Raw genomic sequence first — 19394 nt, 5'->3', positions numbered from 1 at the left:
GTGCCTCCTGAATTTCTTGTGCAGTTCAGGAATTAATATGGAAAGAATAATGTATTTCACTTAAGGTCTATAAACTATGCATTTAACTTAGAATCTCTTGAGTTTACACCAAATCTGTTTATTTCATTAATTATTTATGTTTTGTAAAAGTGGATATTTTTTGTTTCAGAGAGAAGCGCTCTGCTTTATGGTCGCTGAGTGACTTGCTAGTTGTAATGGGAAGACAGTATGTTTCTCCAGTGTCCCGTAAGGTTTTGGCATCCCTAAAAACAGCTCTTAAGTTGAGAGACGAAGAGTTTTATGACATTGGTTGCAGTGCATGGACAAACTTTTTATACAAGTATGTATGAGTTTCTTTTCTTTGAGGAGCCCCCTCGGCTCTCTGAAGCTATCCGAACTGATATGTGCTATAGTAATTGGGGTCATCAGTCACAGGAGTCCTTATAGCTACTGGGGGACCATAAACCAGAATCTGGTACCCTCCGAGAGGTGCAGGGAGCAATGGCCTATAAACACTTTATATTTAAAGTATGTCACAATTGCCATCGACTGGATATGGCACCCAGAAAGATGGGCAAAACCACAACCTGGTAAAAATTGCAACCTATGTTTGAACATAGCAAAAGAAAACAAACAAGTTCCCCCCTGACCTTTTCCCCCGTTCCCCCTACAAAGGGGCCTGACAACTGAGTGGACAGCGCTTGAGATTCGTAGTCCTAAGGTTCCGGGTTCGATCCTTGTTGGAGGCAGAAACAAATGGGCAGAGTTTCTTTCACCCTGATGCGCCTGTTCACCTAGTAGTAAATAGGTACCTGGTAGTTAAAAGCTGCTATAGGCTGCTTCCTGCGGATGTGAAACAAAAAGGAGGCCTGGTCGAGGACTGGGCCATGGGGAACGCTAAGCTCCGAAATCATCTCTGTCAGGAGATGATTTCGGAGCTGAGCGGGGGGTTGAGGGGAAGCCGGCAACCCACCACTCCAGTTCTTGAACTGATGTGTTGGCGGTTAGCTCGGTTACCTCTGGCCTCAAGTTCCTGTTCTGTATTTTGCCCTGTGTGGCTGTACCAGCAGTGTGCGTTGTGGTGGCCAGGTGTCTTCTTGTACACGGAGCTGCATGTGTCTAAGGCTATCTTTCCTAGGTGCTCTGTAAGTACTAACTTTGCATTTCAGGATTGTCTTCCCTGGGGCATTCGGGACTCACTCCCCATTAGAGTACTTCATTGTTTGAGGTCATCTTTGCCCTTAGGTTGGGGGTCTTGGGCTTTCTGTCTTGCCCCGGGTTGGGGAGTGTTTTTGGCTGGGTGGGGTTTACTGTGGCTGGCGCAGCCTGCTTTATTTCAACGCAGCAACCAATGCTTCTCACTGACTCCCAGTTTGTTTGTTGTGTGTTTTCAGGGTATTTTAATGTCATTTTTAAGTGTTTTGCCTTTTGTGGATGGAGATGGTCTGCCTAGCCTCTTATATGGCTAGCCTAGGTGGTGTTGGTGGTCTTCCTTTGTTGCCCCTGAGGTTTCACTGCTGCTACTTACTGGTGGTCATTTTTCCTGCTACTAGACAGGGGTTCTACCAGCTTAGCTGGCCTCAGTGTCTGGGCTTCCTGTAGGGCTAATTTACCCTGAGAGCCCTGATAAATTCCCATGGGCTCATTGGTATCATGGATACCTCTTCCAAGTCCACTCTCACCTTGTGTGAAGTTGAAGGCTTCTTGCCGCCCTTGCCTCAGGGTGACGATCATCCGTACTGGCTCCATTCGGTCAGGGACACCTACAACCCAGAGTCTTGTGGGACTTGTTTTCCGCTTGTACTTCAATTTATTCATTCATTGTCTGTTGATCTCAGGAATCGGGTGGCGGCTTCGTTGCATGCTCGATTCTTGTTCTTGCAACGCGCCAGGATGATTGCCCAGTTGGAGGCCCCGGAGCTACCCTGCTTGGGTTTTAGGGATCAGGATTCTAAGGGAGCCCTGTGGGTCCCATGAAGCTATTTATACTGATTAAGTGCCATACTAATTGGAGTCATCAGTCGCAGAGTTCGAATATACCTACCAGGGACTACGAGCCAGAATCTGGCCCCCTTAGAGAGGTGCAGGGAGCAATGGCCCACGAACACTATACATTTAAAGTTTGTCATCTTGCCATCGACCATGGAAGATACCCAGAAAGGTAAGCTAATCAAAACAGACTACTGTCTGGTTGAAAAATGCAACCTATGCCTTCTATCAAAAGAACTCCCCCACCAAGAAACAAACAACCAAAACTTTATCCAACAAGCCTTCTGCACGTTAGCTCCACCAGCCGGCCGGCCCGGGTGAACTTGGCCGCCACTAGCTAATTCTTGACTGATGCTCATGTCTGGCAGTTATTGGCTCTTTCTGGTCACAGTTTCCCATTTTATTTCTGTTTTGTCTTATGAAGCTGTTCCTGCATGGACATGTGCAGAGTATTGGAGCTGCATGTGCCTAGAGTCACCTTTCCTAGGTTCTACGTAAGTACTGCCCTTGCATGGTCAGGGTTATCTTCCCTGGGGTATTCAGTAATCACTCTCCATTAGAGGATTTCCTTGCTTGTGGTGGTCTTCACCCTTGGGGTGCATCGGGGGCTCTAGGCTTTCCTTGGTAAAGGAGTGTTGTTAGTTGGTGGGGTGAGCTGTGGCTGGTGCAACTAGCTCTTCAGATAGCTAGGGCATGCTGAAGTTTCTCCCAGACAGCTCATTTGCTGTTCAGTCATGTGTATGGAGTTCTGTGGGCCTACTGGGGACCACAAGCCAGAACCTGGCCCCCCCCCCTCACAGAGGCACAAGGAGCAATGGCCTATAGAAACCCCCGTGTGGTTGGAAGCATTCTATGTTTGCCATCGACTGGGTTAGGCACCCAGAAAGGTAAGCGTCCCAAAACAAACCCCTATTCTGGTGAAAATGGCTACAAAAAGCCGAACAAGTGGATAAAACTCCCCAAACAGAAACAAGCAAACGAGCATGACGTCACACATCGCCACGCCTCATTCTATGCAGCTCCCCCCTTCCCTGGAGGGGGAAGGGGGAGCCCCAGACCCCCATGCCGGCCATCCACACCCCAGTTCTGAGGCTGATGCCTCAGAACTGCTACTAGCAGCGGGCAGCGGTCATGTGCTCTAGCTCCAATGGTTGTATCAGCACTATGCCTTGTGTGTGGTGACTGTCTTCTAGGTGGTGCGCGAGCCAGGATATTTTTTTCAGTACTCGGGCTGCATGTGCCAAGGGCTCCCTTCCCTAGGTGCCCAGTAAGTAGTGCCCTTGGGGCTTGGGGTCACCTTCCACAGGTTCCTTGGGATCTGCCTCTGCTTGGCCGTTTACTGCTCGGTTTTTGGCCGCCCTTTGTGTGCTGGTGTGTTCTGTCTTCCTTGTTCGCCTAAGGGTAGGGGGCAGTTTGCACTGGTAAGGGGCACAGGGTACTGCGCAACTTGTTTTCACCTCTCATAGCAGCCGGCTCTGTTCCTCCTGGGTACACTGTCCTCTTTGGGGTTTTCTTTTTCTTTTGTTTGCCTGCATGGTGGGGGGGGGGGGATCTGCCTTGGTTATTGCCTACTGTGTACTGAGTACTCCTCTCTATTCCGGTGGTACCCTCTGCTTGGTCCCCATGAGTGCACACGTCCCGGTGGACCAAGGGGTCATTCCATGTGAATTTATCAAAGGCCTCCCACTTGACCCTTTCTAAATCTAATGAAATTTTGTAATAAAGTAGCCCTAGACCCCAAATGAAACTGTGCAAAATATTAGAGCTCAATCTGCTTTGGTTCTTAAATAACAGGTCGATATTGAATGGGCTCTCGTACCGTTAATGCGTAAATACCACAAAAATTGCCAACTTTGATCCTTTATTAAATCACGACCAGTGCCCAGAGAGGTGTGAAATTTTGCATACCAGGGCAACTTTTGGTGCGGAATACAGCAGTGTAATAAAAAATGCAGTTTGGGTAGCCGTTCAGCTACCAATCCATGCTAATCACTGCCAATATATCTCAAATTATCTCAGTATGCATCATTCCCAATTCGGTTTTGAATGATACCATTGGATAGAGCAGATTTTTCTGTACAAGAGTAACTTTTTATTTAGATTGGGATCTGAATTCCTAGTTCTGCCACAGGACTCTGAAAATTACACTTTTATAAGCGAGGCATACCTATATTGTAGGCTATTGCAGGCTGTCAAATCCAGAGCATGGCAATTTACAGAAGGCAAATTTATCCATTATTAGTGTAAGCCTTGCTTTGGTCCATGGTGGCTGAGCCATTACCAATCTAAAAGATTGGCAACCCCATCGCCTAGGGGCCACGCCCGATAGCCAGGCAAGGCTATCCACGGGCGGGCCACTTTCTCGCAGGTTCCCAAGCCTGTTAGTTGGGTGTCTGACAGGTTCCCAAGCTTCATGTGGAGTCTTAACCTAGGATTATCAACTGCAGTAGCTGCTGTTATTAGTTGCAAATCTTTTCGCTTTACATGGCATTTCTTATTAAAGGGGATTGCAGCAAGTTTTTTGCAAAAATTCAAATTTCGTCAACAGCAAAGCTTCATGATGGAGGCATACTTGAGATTCTCCATCCATGTTCAGTTCACTTCACTTTGCTATCAGTTTTTGATCTTCTGCACTGTACTGTTTTAGAAACTTCAAGCCTTGTTGGGAGTGTAGGTTGTCAAGTGACATTCAGAAGAGCCACGCTCATGGCTGGCAATAGCACATGGCAATAAACCAATGGAATCCTGACTCATGACGTATCCATAATCGAATTTAATTCAAATTATTTAACTAACTGAATACAGTAATTTCAAGTGAGACCTGTAATACGTTAATATTAATATTGCTTTTTATTTATTTGTGTATTTATTGCAAGTAAATACACAAATAAGTAAACAGCAATGTTTGACCTGCTGACACGATACTACAAAGATGTAAAGATAAATGTAGAACAGAACCAAAAATAGCACTAATTGTTTAATAATAATTCTGAAACCCACCCAAAAATGTTCTACCCAATGAAGCATAAAATGTTTATCCAGTTGCCCTGGCTTTTTCTTGTGGGGCTGGAGTTTTTGGGGGATGGCTTGGCCCCAGGGCCTGCCGTAGAGGTTCCCAGGGCTGGGGAGGGGTTGACTTTGGGGGTGGGGGGCGTCGGGCCCTGCTGGACTCTGCCGAGGTTTTCTACCCTCTGAGCGGGACTTACGGTTACGGGGAGTGGGGCTTTTCCTTTTCTTCCCCTCTGCGTACGAGTTGCTGGGCGTTGGCCCCTCTCCGAGTTCGGTTCCTTGTCCCTTAGGGTCTGTCGGTTCCGTCCTGTCGGTGGGTACTCTTCTCCGTTTTCTCACCCTTCTTCTCTGGGACGGGACTTCTCTGTCATGTCAAGGTCATGTTCTCCTCGTATCGGGGTTCTGCATGACCTTTGATCTCGGGTGCGACTGTGCCTTTCTGAGCCTTCGTGCTTTTGTGCTTAACCAAGCACAAAAAGCACGACACAACCGGGCCACCACGACCTGGGTAATGCGTGTGCTGCTTCTGTAGGATCTTGATGGTTTGGGAAGGTCTTTGATTCTTCCCATATTATTGGAACGTCTGTCGTCTTCCGGTGAGACTTACCTCCAGTCCTTTCTAGGACTCGTTGGTCCTCTTCCGTGCTTCTTCTTGGTTTTCAGTTCTGTTTCATTCTTTTGTAATTACAGTACAGTACAACCTCGATTCAACGTACTATAAGGGACCAACCCCAGTTCGTTGGAGCGTTGGATTCGTTGCAAGAGGTGACTTTCAGGTGGCGTTTGTGTCTGTCTTTTTTTTCTTGTACACAATAAAAATGCATTATCATATTGCATACTGTACTTATATATTACTTCTCTACTAAAAAATACTGTAATTCATAAATATACCTTATTGTTGGAGTTATGTCCATATTGAAGTTTCGTGAAGTTGTGAATGCTCTACAGTAAATACGTACTGCAGTGCATTATGCTGTTAGCACTGTGTTGATTAAAAGTAGTTCTTCTGTTTGTTGAGTACTACAATACAGTTTATGAAAACTATTGTACACTAAAATTACGGCAACTTTAATTTTAACACTGTGTACACACTTAAATTTAACACTTGTTCTAACTGTTCACGCTGCACACGATGTTTTTAGATGTTTGCATCAGCTTTGCTGGTGCTCGCTGCTGCTGTGGGATCAGCTGCTTCTGAGCTGGTGCTCGCTGCTGCTGTGGGTTCAGCTGCTTCTGAGCTGGTGCTGGCTGCTGTTGTACCAGTGCTGGGTACAGCTATGCTTGTGCTGGGTACGGCTGTTGTACCAGTGCTGGGTACAACTGTGCTCGTGCTGGGTACGGCTTTTCTCGTGCTGGGTACGGTTGTTCTCGTACTGGGTAATGGCTGTTCTCATGCTGGGTACGGCTGTGCTTGTGCTGGTTGATTTTCTGCTACTAGTTCTTGCAAAATATTGCTTCATTTTTGGCATTAAAAAGGCACTATTAGTAAGCCCCTGAGACATTTGGTTTTATAACCAGAGCTGTAGTAAAAAAATGGTCAATTCCACAATTATTCTTCCACCGGCGGATAAGTACTGTACATCAATCGCAGACAAAGCTAAGGGCATTGGGTGTGTATGAATGCAGACTAAGTCTATACGTACACCTGTCAGTAGGCTGGTGTTTAAGCCAAATCCAGTAACATAAATCTCTCTTAAATATTCGATTTACATCAAATTATATATTTTTGGGTTATATATTTAGTTTAGCAACATTATTACAGTAATAAGAGCTATAAAAAATACTTATTTTGGAACTGATTTATTAATTTTATTATTTTGAAGCCGTTTTTGAATTTTGTGTTCGATTTCCAGTAACATAAATTTCTCTTAAATATTCGATTTACATCAAATTATATATTTTTGGGTTACATGTTTAGTTTAGCAACATTATTACTGTAATAAGAGCTATAGAAAATACTTACTTTGGAACTGATTTATTAATTTTATTATTTCGAAGCCGTAAATCACTGAACTGTTGCAACGAAATTGAACAAAACAAGCATGGTGTTGTGTGGACAGGGATTAGACCCGTCCACTCGTGCTGGAGTTGTGCCGCCAAAAACGTGAATAATTTCTCAAATAGCAGATATCTATCATATTACAGTATATTTTTGGTTTTATTTAGTATAGATTAACCCTTAAATGGCACATAGCTATATACCATTTGACACCCACAGGTGCATAAAAAAAAAAAAAAAAAAAAAAAAAAAAAAAAAAAAAAAAAAAAAATTCATTCTAACCTGTAAATTTGTGTTTACTGATCATGGGAAAAATAATAAAAAAATCGTAAGTGGCATTTATTGCCCGCTATAGGGTGGGGAATTCTGGCAAAAAATAGGCGCTGAGTCAGCTTGCGTCCCAGGCGGTCTGTTGCTCGCCAGCTGTCAGGCCGGAGTTGCCACAAAGAGATAATTACCTAATTATTTCAATGTCTGTTTGATTTTTCGTAGTTTTTTTGCTGTAATATTATTCAATAGTGTGTAGTGTGATATACAGTGGTACCTCGCATAACGAATTTAATCCGTTCCATGTTCGTCATGTGAAACGGACGTCATACAAAACGAGTGTGCCCCATGTAACCAGTGTGATGCACTGTGTTTATTGTGAAATTCCCCCAGTGTGCATTACATCAAATGTTCTCCAAAATATAATTTTTCTTTGCAAAATGATAAATTACCATCCCTGAACATGTCTATGTAAAAATAATTACCAAATTCCACTTACTTTGGGTGTAAGGGCGTGGACAAGGTGCGCTGTGACGTCATCAGGGCCTGGTCGCCCGTGTGTGAAGCACCCAGACACGGTCGCGCAGGCCATTCAAGCACTGCGAGTTGCCACAAATATATTTTCAAATATTTTTTCTATGCATTTCCAATGCGGTTTTATTTGTTTTTTTGTCGTATATGATGCATATTTGTGACCTTTACAATATGTATACAGTAGAATGTTCATAATTTTCCATGAAACTGTGATACATGTGTCAGTAATGTGTCCACAATAAATGTTTAGTCACAATATTACGTGGTAAAAATTCACTAAAATTACAATATGTACAGTTTCACATACTATTTACACAGTAACACACAGTATTACACACTCAGTACTTTGGAGGCGCGTAATAGTCAACGAAGTAGTCCATGGTACACAGCGCGACTTTGCTCTCCTTGCACCAGCTACAGATAGATTTTCGTTTCCTGTTTCATCGTTCTGTGTGCTTGCAAATAACGCACTTGTGTGCACCCTTGGCTTTAGTACTTGTAGGTGGTATGTAGCCAAGCTTGTAAAGCATAAGGTAGTATTGAAACGATTATAGGAAAAGCTCAATTTGTAAGGTAGTCTTGAAAATATCGCTTTGTAAGGTCCCACACAGGAAGAGATTCAGCTAGCCTCAAAGAGTGTCCATCAGTCAGGAAGAGATTCAGGTATTCTTGAAAATATCAATGAACAACACCACCATGGAAGCCACTAACACTGTACATCTATGCTACTTGTATCAGATGCGTCATCATTGAACGCAGAAAACGATTCATCTATGTATCATCTATATAAATTGGAGATGGCAAGGGTGGGGCTCAGAGCTACAACTGGATACGCTCGCTGTATCATCCTCATAGGTGCTGCATCACTGGCATCCGACCGTTGTGTTACGCCCTTATTGCGCCTAGCTTCACCAATGTTATGACCTTTATGTTCTTCAAACAATAGGGGTCTGAATTGCACCGACTGAGCACAGTCTTTCAACACCGTGTGGGACAGGTGTTTGAGAGCCAGAGGCACATGTGCTACAAATGGTTGCTCACCAGTACTAACCCAGCCAGCAGCCCTTGTCTTTCATATTCGTTATAACAAAAGGTTCGTTCAGTGTTTGTCGGGTAGGCTGCTCCATTATGACAATCTTTCTTTGTTTCAAATGTGTTCCATTTGTTTTGTATTTGTCACTTACGTCTCAATAATGGAGCAGCCTACCCGACAAACATTGAACGAACCTTTATGGCATTTGTCCATTTTTCAAATTGTTTCAATAGTTCTTTTATTTTTCGTTTTTTTTTATTTAAGAAACATGGAGCAGCCGACCTGTAGACCACGGAACGAACCTTTTTGACATTTGTACTGGTTTTCAAAATTCTTCATTTTTTTTATTATTTACGTTTTTTGTATGTAAGAAACATGGAGCAGCCTACCTGCCGACCACCGAACGAACCTTTTGCTATAAGACAAATGAAAAATAAATATTGAACACATTTGAAGAAAGGAAAATGTCATAATGGTTTATTCAGTGTATGTAAGATAGGCTTCTCCATTATTGAGACGTAAATGAAAATTACAAAACAAATGGAACACATTTGAAACAAAGAAAGATTGTTATAATGGAGCAGCCTACCTGCCAAACACCGAACGAACCTTTTTGACATTTGTTGTATATCAGACATTTCATTTCTTTTTTCCTACAAAAACGTCAATGCTTTGCAACATCTCGGCAGTCACCCCTTTATATCCCAGCATCATTAGCATCTTTAAACAAGAACAACATAATTTATGTGCATCGTCGGAGGCGTCTAAGAATGTGCAAGAAGCAGCGCGACCCCACCATGTGGTGTTGACGTTACTCAAACCAGCGTTCGTCATACAGGACGATTTGACACTGATCGGGCCGTTCGTTACCCAAAATGTTCGTCTTTTGGGGCGATCGTTATGCGAGGTATCACTGTATTTATATAATAAAATGAGTGAATCACGCTGTACTCAAAAATATGGTGTGCATATTGTTGATTCAATTATGTTCATCAATCAGTGAACAAATACTTTGTCGGTTATTACACTATAAGTACAGGTTATATATAAGTATCTGCATGTTTTGTTCACTATAACGAACCACTAAGTAGCTATTATGAGTCAAAGAGTAACGAGGAGTGACCGCCGTGTACGAGCCAGCCACTCCCGCCCTCCCTCCAGTCATCTGACTCACCCACATTCTCCTCCCACAATAATGTTTTTGCTATAATTCACTATATACAGATGTTATATATAAGTATTTACATGTTTTGTTCACCATAACTGTACATCTAAGCTTGTATCGTGGGTAAAGGCACAAAGACGTAGGACCTCACACAGTCAGCTGATGGCTGCCACCCTCAAGGCCAGACGCACTAATATTTCTCCTCCAACAATACTGTGTGGTGTTATTATGCTATATACACACATTATATATAAATATCTACCTGTTTTATTCACCATACTTGTACAAATAAACTGGTATGGTGCCCAAAGACCATCGTGCTAACCAGTAAACAACACCGTCGTCTGCACGGTAGCGTCGTGCAGACGACGCCACCGCCCGCACCAAAATGGCGGCTCCAAACCTTCTCTTGCTGTTTATACCCTCTATACACTCGTTATATATAAGTATCTACATTTGTGTTCACCATAGCGAACCACTAAGCTGGTATGCTGAGTGCAGTCAATAAAAGGTGGCCACACACAGTCAGAAGACATCGCCACCACCCTCCCTCCCACAGCATTACTCCTCCCTCCATGGCGCACAGCACTAAATATCACCACAATCCTGCTATTATCAGAACCCTGGTCAGTTTTATCACAGTCAGGGGTCTTCTGTAATAATATCATCGCTACATAATAGCATGAACAAGTATATTTTGGCATTTTTAGGCGATGCTGTGGTCACAAGCTGAACAGCAGTGCTGTTAGCTCATGCTGCGTGCATCACGCTTGGTTGCTCACTCAATACTGAGGCCAATAACACCCGGGAGTTTGGCCCATGATTTTTTTTAAAAATGGCGTCTGTTTACAAGAGCCCTGATGAAGATGTGGTGAACCTCGTGTATCCGCGGGCCGTTTAAATCTTGCGTAGTACTCCAAAGCATCACATGATGCGATGCGCAATTTACTGCAAGTCGGTCAAAGCATCATATGATGTGATGCGAAATTGAAGGGTTAATTAGGATAATAAAGAGTTATTAAAACACCAGTTTTAGAAATGATTTATTAATGTGAAACGTTCAAAGTTATGGGTCGCAGAACTATGACAACACAGACGAAAGTGAGTGAAACCTCCCTGTAAAGTGAGGTTTACTGTACAGTATTCCCTTATCTGTCCACCCTCACTCATCTTGTTTCATCACAGAAATTGTATATATGAAGATTTCAACACATTAGCTAGCTATTCACACTTCAGCCTTTAAATTAATTTACAAAGATACAGTATGTGTGCCACAAATCGGTGAACAAAAATCATTGAAACTCAGTTGTTCACTTGTGTGGACCACTATGGTTGGTGTTTGGTTAATATGCGACACTTCTTGTATGGACCATTTTGGCTGGTGTTTGTTTCATATGGTTCACTTGTTGTGTGGTCCACTTGTGTGATCCAACTTGTCTTATGAATGAATTATTAATAGTAATCTGTGATAGAATGAGACAGTTTTCCACCACTCTGTGAACTCTCTGAACTGCAGTTCTTCTTGACTTCTTCAGTATGCACCCTGGATCCTATGCCCTCCTCGGAGGACTGTTGTCTCCTGTTCGGATTCTGTTGGGGCCGGGTGCCTGGATGGTGGCCCTGGACCTCCAGGTCACTTCTTGGCACGTTCCTCTCCAGTTTTCTGGGACTGGCACGGTTGGTGGTGGGGCTTCAGGTTTGCTGTTTTTATTGCCTTCCCTATTTTGTAATGGGCACTTCGTATACCTATTGCATCTCTACCGGATCTTAGTGCCCTGTCTGAGTCTGAGATTTGGTGTCTGGCCTACCTCGACGACTGGCTGGTGTGGGCTCCCAGTCAGTCCGCTTGTCTGCTCACCAAGGAATGGTTCCTTCCAGATCGCCGGGTTTGGTTTCCTGGTGATCTGGAGGCTTTTCCATCTGTTTCCGTCCCGGGTTCGGACCTGGGCCTTGTTTTGGGCTCTTGGGCCACTCATTGTCTTTCTCTCCAGAAGTGTTACTGCGGCTGTGGTCCCGCATTCGGCTGTACAGGAGGGGGTCCCGGGTTGCTCAGCAGTTGCTTGAGCGGTTGTGCGGGAGTCTGCACTTCGGCGTGCTTGTCTGCCCGCGGAGTCGGGTTTGGCTACGGCGTCGGTTGGTTCCTGCGGAGACTCCCCTTCTGCCTCTTGCATTCCTTGGGTTCCTCCGGGGATCTGGTGTTGGTGCTGCGTCACCAGCTTCCTCTTTGGGGTTTTCGGGGTTCCGTGCCTTAGCACCTCCCCGAGCCTTCGCTCGATGTGTTCACGGACTGGTCGTCTCTCGGCTGGGGCTTTGTGACCAGTGCTCACCAGGTCGGCCGAGGTTGATGGAGTCTGTCTGTCCGTCGGGCTCACAGCACGGTTCGGGTGTTCGTGGCTGTCTGGTTTGCGCTTCGGAGGGTTTGGGTCACTAGGTGCTCTACCATTCAGCTCTGTTCGGACTGTTCTCTGGTGGTTCTTGCTGGAACCACAGGGGTTTGGCTAACCGTGAGGTTCATGTCCGGGGTGTGTCCTGTGTCCTGGCGGACAGCTGTCTCGGTTCATTCCTCTTCGTGGGTTGGCCAGTCGTCGCCGATTCGTTCTGATGGCTCTGTCGGGCGTATGGACTCCTGGCCATGGACGTCTTCGGGTCAGCGTAGTCTAGGCGTCGCCCATTTTGTGGCGCCCTTCCCCACCTGCTAGGACTTCACGGTGGATGCTTTCGGCAGGACTGGTCGAGGTGGGGGGCACCTGTTCCTCTTCTCCCGGTCCAGCTGTTGCTTCGAATTCTGGCTCGGTTGCAGCCCATTTCCACGAGAGCAGTCCTTATGGTTCCATGGTGGCCGACCCGGCCTTCTTTTCAGACGCTGCTTGATAGGTGTCTGAACCCGGGGCGTGTTTCCTGAGGCTCCGCCTCTTTCAGCAGGCCGAATCGGTCCTGTCCCTGACTGGTTCGGCCTTCTCCTTGGCTCTTTGCATCTGGTATTTTGACGCGTGTATCACCATCTATATGGTGTTCAGGTGGCTTTGTTGACGGTGTCCCACCTGCGAGCTTCGTCTTGGCGACAGTATGATGTTTCATACGTTTTCTCGTGTTTTGTTTCCCCTCCGGCCTGCTCATGCATCGCCTGAGCCATCCTGGTCCTTGTTCAGGGTGCCTTCTTATCTTCCCCTCAGTTTGTGGTAGCCCCTTCGGTTCAGTTTCCTGCTCTTTGGTACTGGTGGTAGCTTTATACGTGTGCAGCCTTTCTCTGTCCTGGCGACGGTCGAGATGGCTGCTTTCCGGAGGGGTTCTTGGGGTATTGGTACTTGATTGGTTTGGCCGGGGGGGGGTGTCCTGTGTTGTCCGGTTGTGCTTTTTCCAGTTGCCGGCGTTCCGTGTCTGGGGATGCGCTGTGGTTGATCCGGTTCCTTCGTTCCCTGTTTTCAGGGCTCGGGTCTCCCAGGTCGTCCGCAGAGTTTTCATTCTTCCAGCCTGCGGTCTGTCTTTGCGCCCGTGCTGTTCAGACGTTTGCAGCTTTTGCTGCTGTGTTGGCGACGTCTCGGGCTCGTTTCGGGCGCAGGGATTTGTGGGTCGCACAGGTTCTTGGCCGCCCATCTTTATGCGCGTCTGCTCCTGGGCGTTCTTGTTGCCTTGGGTCGCAGTTTTGCGACCGGTTGTCTTGGCTTTGCGTTGCAGAGTTTGTGGCGGCCGCCTCCCGGGTTAGCCCTTTCTTTTCCTTCTCTTTGGGTATGAAGCTCCAGGGAGCTGTAGGGGCTCCCCACAGAAAACCAGCGTTGAATGTAATGAAACGCCATTTTCTGGGTGAGCCCCGGAGGCTCCCTGGTAACCCTCCCTCCCACCGGTCGGCAGTTTTTTCGCGTTGGTTGAAGCTTAGCTTCCGAACTGAAGCTTGGCAGCCGGCGCGGTAGGTCCGGGGCTCCCCCCTCCCCCTCCCGGGGCGGGGAGGGCTGCGCGGACGATCGGCGCGGCAGTAAAGTGTGATGTTTGCTTGTTTGCTTGTTTACTTGTGATTGTAGGGAGTTTCTACCTCTCTGTTCGTTTTTTTTTTTTTTTTACCATGTGGGGTTTGTTTTGTTATGCCTACCTTTCTTGGTGCCTAACCCCGGTCGATGGCAGATAAGGAAAACCCCAACCATAAGGGGTTTTCCAGGGCCATTGCTCCCTGAAACCTCTCTGAAGGGGCCAGGTTCTGGCGCGGGTCCCTGGTAGGTCTGAACTCCTTAGCTAATGTCCCGGTCTAATATAAAATACATTAGCCCGATTAGTTCCAGGGAGCCTCCGGGGCTCATCCAGAAAATGGCGTTTCATTACATTCAACGCTGGTTTTTTCTTGCTCTTCGTAGGTTGTCTTCTCTTTCGTGTTGGGTTGTCTTGTCCTTCTTGGGATTTAAGGACACCAGTTATTTGATGTTTCTTACTGTCGTCTCGTTATGTGCGGCGCTGGCAGAGCTGCTCTGGCATGCGTTCGGGGTGGACGTCACATCTGCCCCGTTTCGTACGCTTTCTCGTGTTTTGTTTCACCTCTGGCGTGCTCATGCATCACCTGAGCCGTCCTGGTCCTTGATCAGGGTGTCTTCTTATCTTCTCAGTTTGTGGTAGCCCCTTCGGTTCAGGTTTCTGCTCTTTGGTACTGGTGGTAGGTTTGTACGTTTGCAGCCTTTCTCCGTCCTTCTGGCAACGGTCGAGATGGCTGCTTTCCGCAGGGGTTCTTGGGTTATTGCTGCTTGATTGGTTCGACCGGGGGTGCGTCCTGTGATGTCCGGTTGTGCTTTTTGCCGTTTCCTGCGTACCGAGTCTGGGGACGCTCTTTGGGTTGATCCGGTTCCCCTTGTTCCCTGTTTCAGGGCTTGGGTCTCCCAGGTCGTTCGCAGAGTTTTTAAGTCTTCCAGCCTGCGGTCTGTCCTTGCGCCCGTTCTGTTCGGACGTTTGCAGCTTTTGCTGCTGTGTTGGTGACATCTAGGGCTCATTTTGGGTGCAGGGATTTGAGGATTGCGCAGGTTCTTGGCCGCCCATTCATTATGCGCGTCTGCTCCTGTGCGTTCTTGTTGCTTTGGGTCGCAGGTTGCAGCCTGTTGTCTCGGCTTCGCGTTGCAGAGTTTGTGGCGGCCGCCTCCCGGGTCAGCACTTTTTTTTCCTTCTCTTTGGGTATGAAGCTCCAGGGAGCCGTAGGGGCTCCTCGCAGAAAACCAGCATTGAATGTAATGAAACGCCATTTTCTGAGTGAGCTTTGGAGGCTCCCTGGCAACCCTTCCTCCCACCGGTTGGCGGTTTTCTCGCGTTGGTTGAAGCTTAGCTTCCGAACTGGTGCTAGGCAGCCGGCGCAGTAGGTCTGGGTCTCCCCCCTCCCCCTCTCGAGGCGGGAAGTGCTGCGCGCACGATCGGTGCAGCAGTAAAGTGTGATGTTTGCATGTTTGCTTGTTTCCTTGGGATTGTAGGGAGTTTCTACCTCTCAGTTCGTTTTTTTGTTTTAGTTTTTTTACCATGTGGGGTTTGTTTTGTTATGCTTACCTTTCTGTGTGCCTAACCCCGGTCGATGGCAGATAAGGAAAACCCCCAACCACAAAGGGGTTTTCCAGGACCATTGCTCCCTGAAACCTCTCTGAAGTGGCCAGGTTCTGGCGCGGGTCCCTGGTAGGTCTGAACTCCTTAGGTAATGTCCCGGTGTAATATAACATACATTAGCCTGATAAGCTCCAGGGAGCCTCCGGGGCTTACCCAGAAAATTGCGTTTCATTACATTCAACGCTGGTTTTTCCTGGTGAGGGACAACAGTGACACAGGCAAAAGTTAATAGTGAAGGTAAAAAAGTTTTAAGGAAATTCTCATTCACAGTGATTGTGATAAATAAGTGGAATGAGCTTGAACCAGTGGTGATGGAAGAATAGAGTATGATAGAGTACTGAAACATCGAGATGTATAAATGCACCGTGTATAAAAGCTGTGAGGTGAGATATTAGAGCTAGTTTTGCTCCTCGTAAACTCGGCTAGGGAAGCGCAACTCAACTGCAAATTGTTTTGCCTCATAATTAAGTGTGGCTCTAAGTAATATTTTTTTACTCCTGCTAGACTCCACTCCAAATAATTTTAGAATTTGTTTGTATCACCTTTGGAAACCATGTCTTATGCTGTTGAATTACCTGTATACACTTAATATTTCACATGAAATGTTGTATAAATACTGTTGTTTTTGTTTTTTTAGTTTGGACGAGAGCACGCTGGAGGGTTTGCTAGAGGAAGTAATTGTTGTGATGATACCTCTAGTCAAGGAACGACCCAAGCAGATGGCGCCAGTCTTGACCCACATACTGGTAATGCTGACTACTTACATTCAATTTTGAGGAGTTTATCCCTCTAACTACTACTGTAGCTCTCAAGTGATGTGGGCAAGTGTGCTATAACCTGGGAGATTTAACCTCTAATGTTATGTTATTGATAAACGTACATGTCTGTTCACGCACAAAAAAAGGATAAAAATAATTAAAGTATATTTTTTCCTTATTGCATGATTAAAGAAAAAAATAATATGATTAAATGAAAATGTTAAAAACGAATAATGATAAGGAAAGTAAGGGAAAGAAAGAAGTAAATATATTCCGATTACATATTGAAGAACAGAGCCTCTTGAAGAACAGATTGTGTGGAAGTTTAGTTTAGTTCATTTATTATGCACCCCATACTCATCTTGTGGGCGGTAGTGGAAAGTGTTACAGAGGCACATAATGGGCTCAGGGACGAGTGGAAGAAAACCACAAAGTTTGAAAGTTTTAGGGAGACCTTGCTGTTATCTGTTTTGCTTCACTTACTTTCTGGAAGTCTCATGACTATTGTGTGAGGCTCTCTAGCTACATAGAGCTATCAAGACCCAATTGGAAAGGTGTTTCATTATATTCAACGCTTGTTGTCAGGAGGAGTCCCTTCCCATACAGAGTCACATCAGTTATAGAAGTCCAGTATGGCTTTCTGGAGACCAGAGCCAGAACCTGGGCCCCTCACAGAGACACAAGGAACAGGAACATTCTTAGATGACAAAAGCCAGAGTGTATGGAAGAATTGTGTGAAAACCTGGTCCAGCTACATTGGAAGCCTCAGGAACCCGAGTGGTATCAGTAGAACTTCAGGTTGCAATCCTTTTGACCATGTCGTGGCCTGATTGTCTGAGGTGTGTGCCTGGGAATACCCAACGCATAGGTTTGAATCCACATGGATTTTCTCATTGATGAATCATTTTAGTGTGATTACTCTCTGTGAACAGGGTATTGCTATGATCACCCTCACCAAGAAAATATCCAGAAAATAAGTCAAGCGGTATAGAGTATTGCAAGGTTCACAAAGAAAGAAGCCAGACTCAGTGGTTCACACGAAAGCTCGAACCCGTTAGTGCAAATGGGTGCCAACAGGTGGCAGCTTCTGGGAGATCCAGGCTCCCATGTCAACAATGGGTTAGTCTTGTACCTGATGCTGATGAAGTCATTAGACCTTCCTGAGTCACCAGGCTGTAGCAAGTCTCATTATTTTCCTTAGTTAAGGGGGCATAACTGCGTTTCTTGTAAGTTGTTCAATGTCAACCAATCTTTTCTGTGGGGAGCCCCTACGGCTCCCTGGAGCTTATCGGGCTAATGTTTGTTATATTAGACTGGTACAATAACTAAGGAGTTCAGACCTACCAGGGACCAGCGCCAGAACCTGGCCCCTTCAGAGAGGTTTCAGGGAGCAATGGCCCTGGAAAACCCCCTTGTGGTTGGGGTTTTCCTTATCTACCATCTACCGGGGTTAGGCACCCAGAAAGGTAGGCATAACAAAACAAACCCCACATGGTAAAAAACTAAAACAAAAAAACGAACAGAGAGGTAGAAACTCCTACAATCCCAAGGAAACAAGCAAACATCACACTTTACTGCCGCCCCGATTGTCCATGCAGTCCTTCCCGATCCGAGAGGGGGAGGGGGGAGCCCCATACCTTTCGCGCTGGCTGCCTAGCTTCAGTTCGTAAGCTAATGTCAACCGGGATAGACGCCTCTCTGGCCTCTGTTTCCTAAGCGGTGTTTGCCTTGTGTGGTGTTCACTGCCGTGTGTTGTGTTGTGCGGTGGCCAGGAGTACCTCATCAGTGCTGGGGCTACATGCACTTAGGGGCTTCCTTCCCTAAGCGCCCTGTGAGTACTGCCCTTGCGTGACAGGGTTATATTCCCTGGGGCGTTCGGGAACCATTCTCGTAGAGGTTCTTGCTGCTTGGCATTTGCCTCACCCTTGGGGCCAGCTGGGGCTTGGGGCCAGCTGGGGCTTGGGGCCCTTGTTTGGTCCTGGGTAGGGACTGGTATTGTGCTGGTTAGGGCATCAAGGTATTGCACAGCCTGCCACCTAAACGGCGGCCGGTTCCTGTTGCCTCTGGAGACGGTGTACTTTTGCGGGGATTTTCTTTTGTTTTTATTTTCATATTTCTGGTGGGGGTCTGCCTAGTGTGGCTATAGTTCCACTGGTAGTGTTTAGTGGCCCTCTGCTAGGCCCCATAATTGTACACATCGCAGGGGTTTTCAGTGCTATCCTCTACCCTCTTGTTATTTTTGGGTTTCTTAACTGGTTTAGCAACACCTTGCCTGGGCTTCCCGTAGCAGTCAGCCTACAGGCCCTGGAAACCCCTGTCTGGGCTCGGTGGACCATTGAATGTGTCTTCCGGGTTCTAACCCATCTTGTACGGGGTCGTTGGTTGCTGTGCCCTTGTCTCCGGGTGACAGTCGCCACTTTTATCTCCATCATGTTGCCTGTTGGGTCACTGACACCTTGACCCGGAGTCTTGCGAGACATTCTCTGCTTGTTCTCCAGTACTCTCCTGATGTTATTACTGTTCAGAGTACAGGCGGCATCCATGTTGCAAGCTAGGTTAGGTTGCTGCAACATGCTAGGTTGGTTTCCCACTCGGATGTCCCGGGGCCTCCCCATTTTGGTTAGGTGCTGTTCGCCCCTTTCCCTCCCTGTTCCCGGCTCCGGACCGTCTTCGGATTTTGGGGTCGGGGCGGGGTTTAGTTGGGGCTGAGACTCGGGCGGTTTTTGGGGGCTGCCCCGTTCACGTTGGGGACGGAGGTTTTCGAGCCTGTTCCTCCTGCCAAGGCTTCTGGGTCTTACCAGCGGCCCTTTCTTGCTGCCTTTTCCATGGACTCTTCCTTTTCTTTAAGGGCGGTGGGCTTGGAGGATGGCTCTGCCCCGGGGCCTCTGTTGCTGGTTCCTGGGGCTGTGGGGAATGCCTGCTAGCAGTTCTGGGGCGGTTTTCCCCTGCCTGGGTTTTCTGCTGTTGGGCGGAGTTTTTGGCCCATCCAGTCTGCTAGCTTCCCACTTTTGCTGGCGTGTTTTCGTATCTTTTGCGTCGGTCACAACCCTCTGTTCTGGTAGCCATTTTCTTCTGCCG

General features: G+C 46.6%; 1 protein-coding gene across 3 annotated transcripts in view; it reads left to right on the top strand.

Moving 5' to 3' along the window:
• The window catches only part of mei-41 (meiotic 41), a 641172-nt gene that overhangs the window by 268950 nt on the left and 352828 nt on the right, over positions 1 to 19394 (top strand). For all 3 annotated transcript variants that reach the window (XM_045729178.2, XM_045729176.2, XM_045729177.2), the window contains 2 exons: positions 170 to 340; positions 16196 to 16304. In XM_045729178.2, the coding sequence (XP_045585134.2) occupies positions 170 to 340; positions 16196 to 16304 (280 nt within the window). The remainder of the gene's footprint in view (positions 1 to 169; positions 341 to 16195; positions 16305 to 19394) is intronic.

The sequence above is a fragment of the Procambarus clarkii genome, chromosome 77 (assembly GCF_040958095.1).
Source record: "Procambarus clarkii isolate CNS0578487 chromosome 77, FALCON_Pclarkii_2.0, whole genome shotgun sequence".
NCBI lineage: Eukaryota > Metazoa > Arthropoda > Malacostraca > Decapoda > Cambaridae > Procambarus > Procambarus clarkii.
The sequence above is the reverse complement of the archived record's forward strand: the minus strand, read 5'-3'. Positions and strand labels throughout refer to the sequence as shown.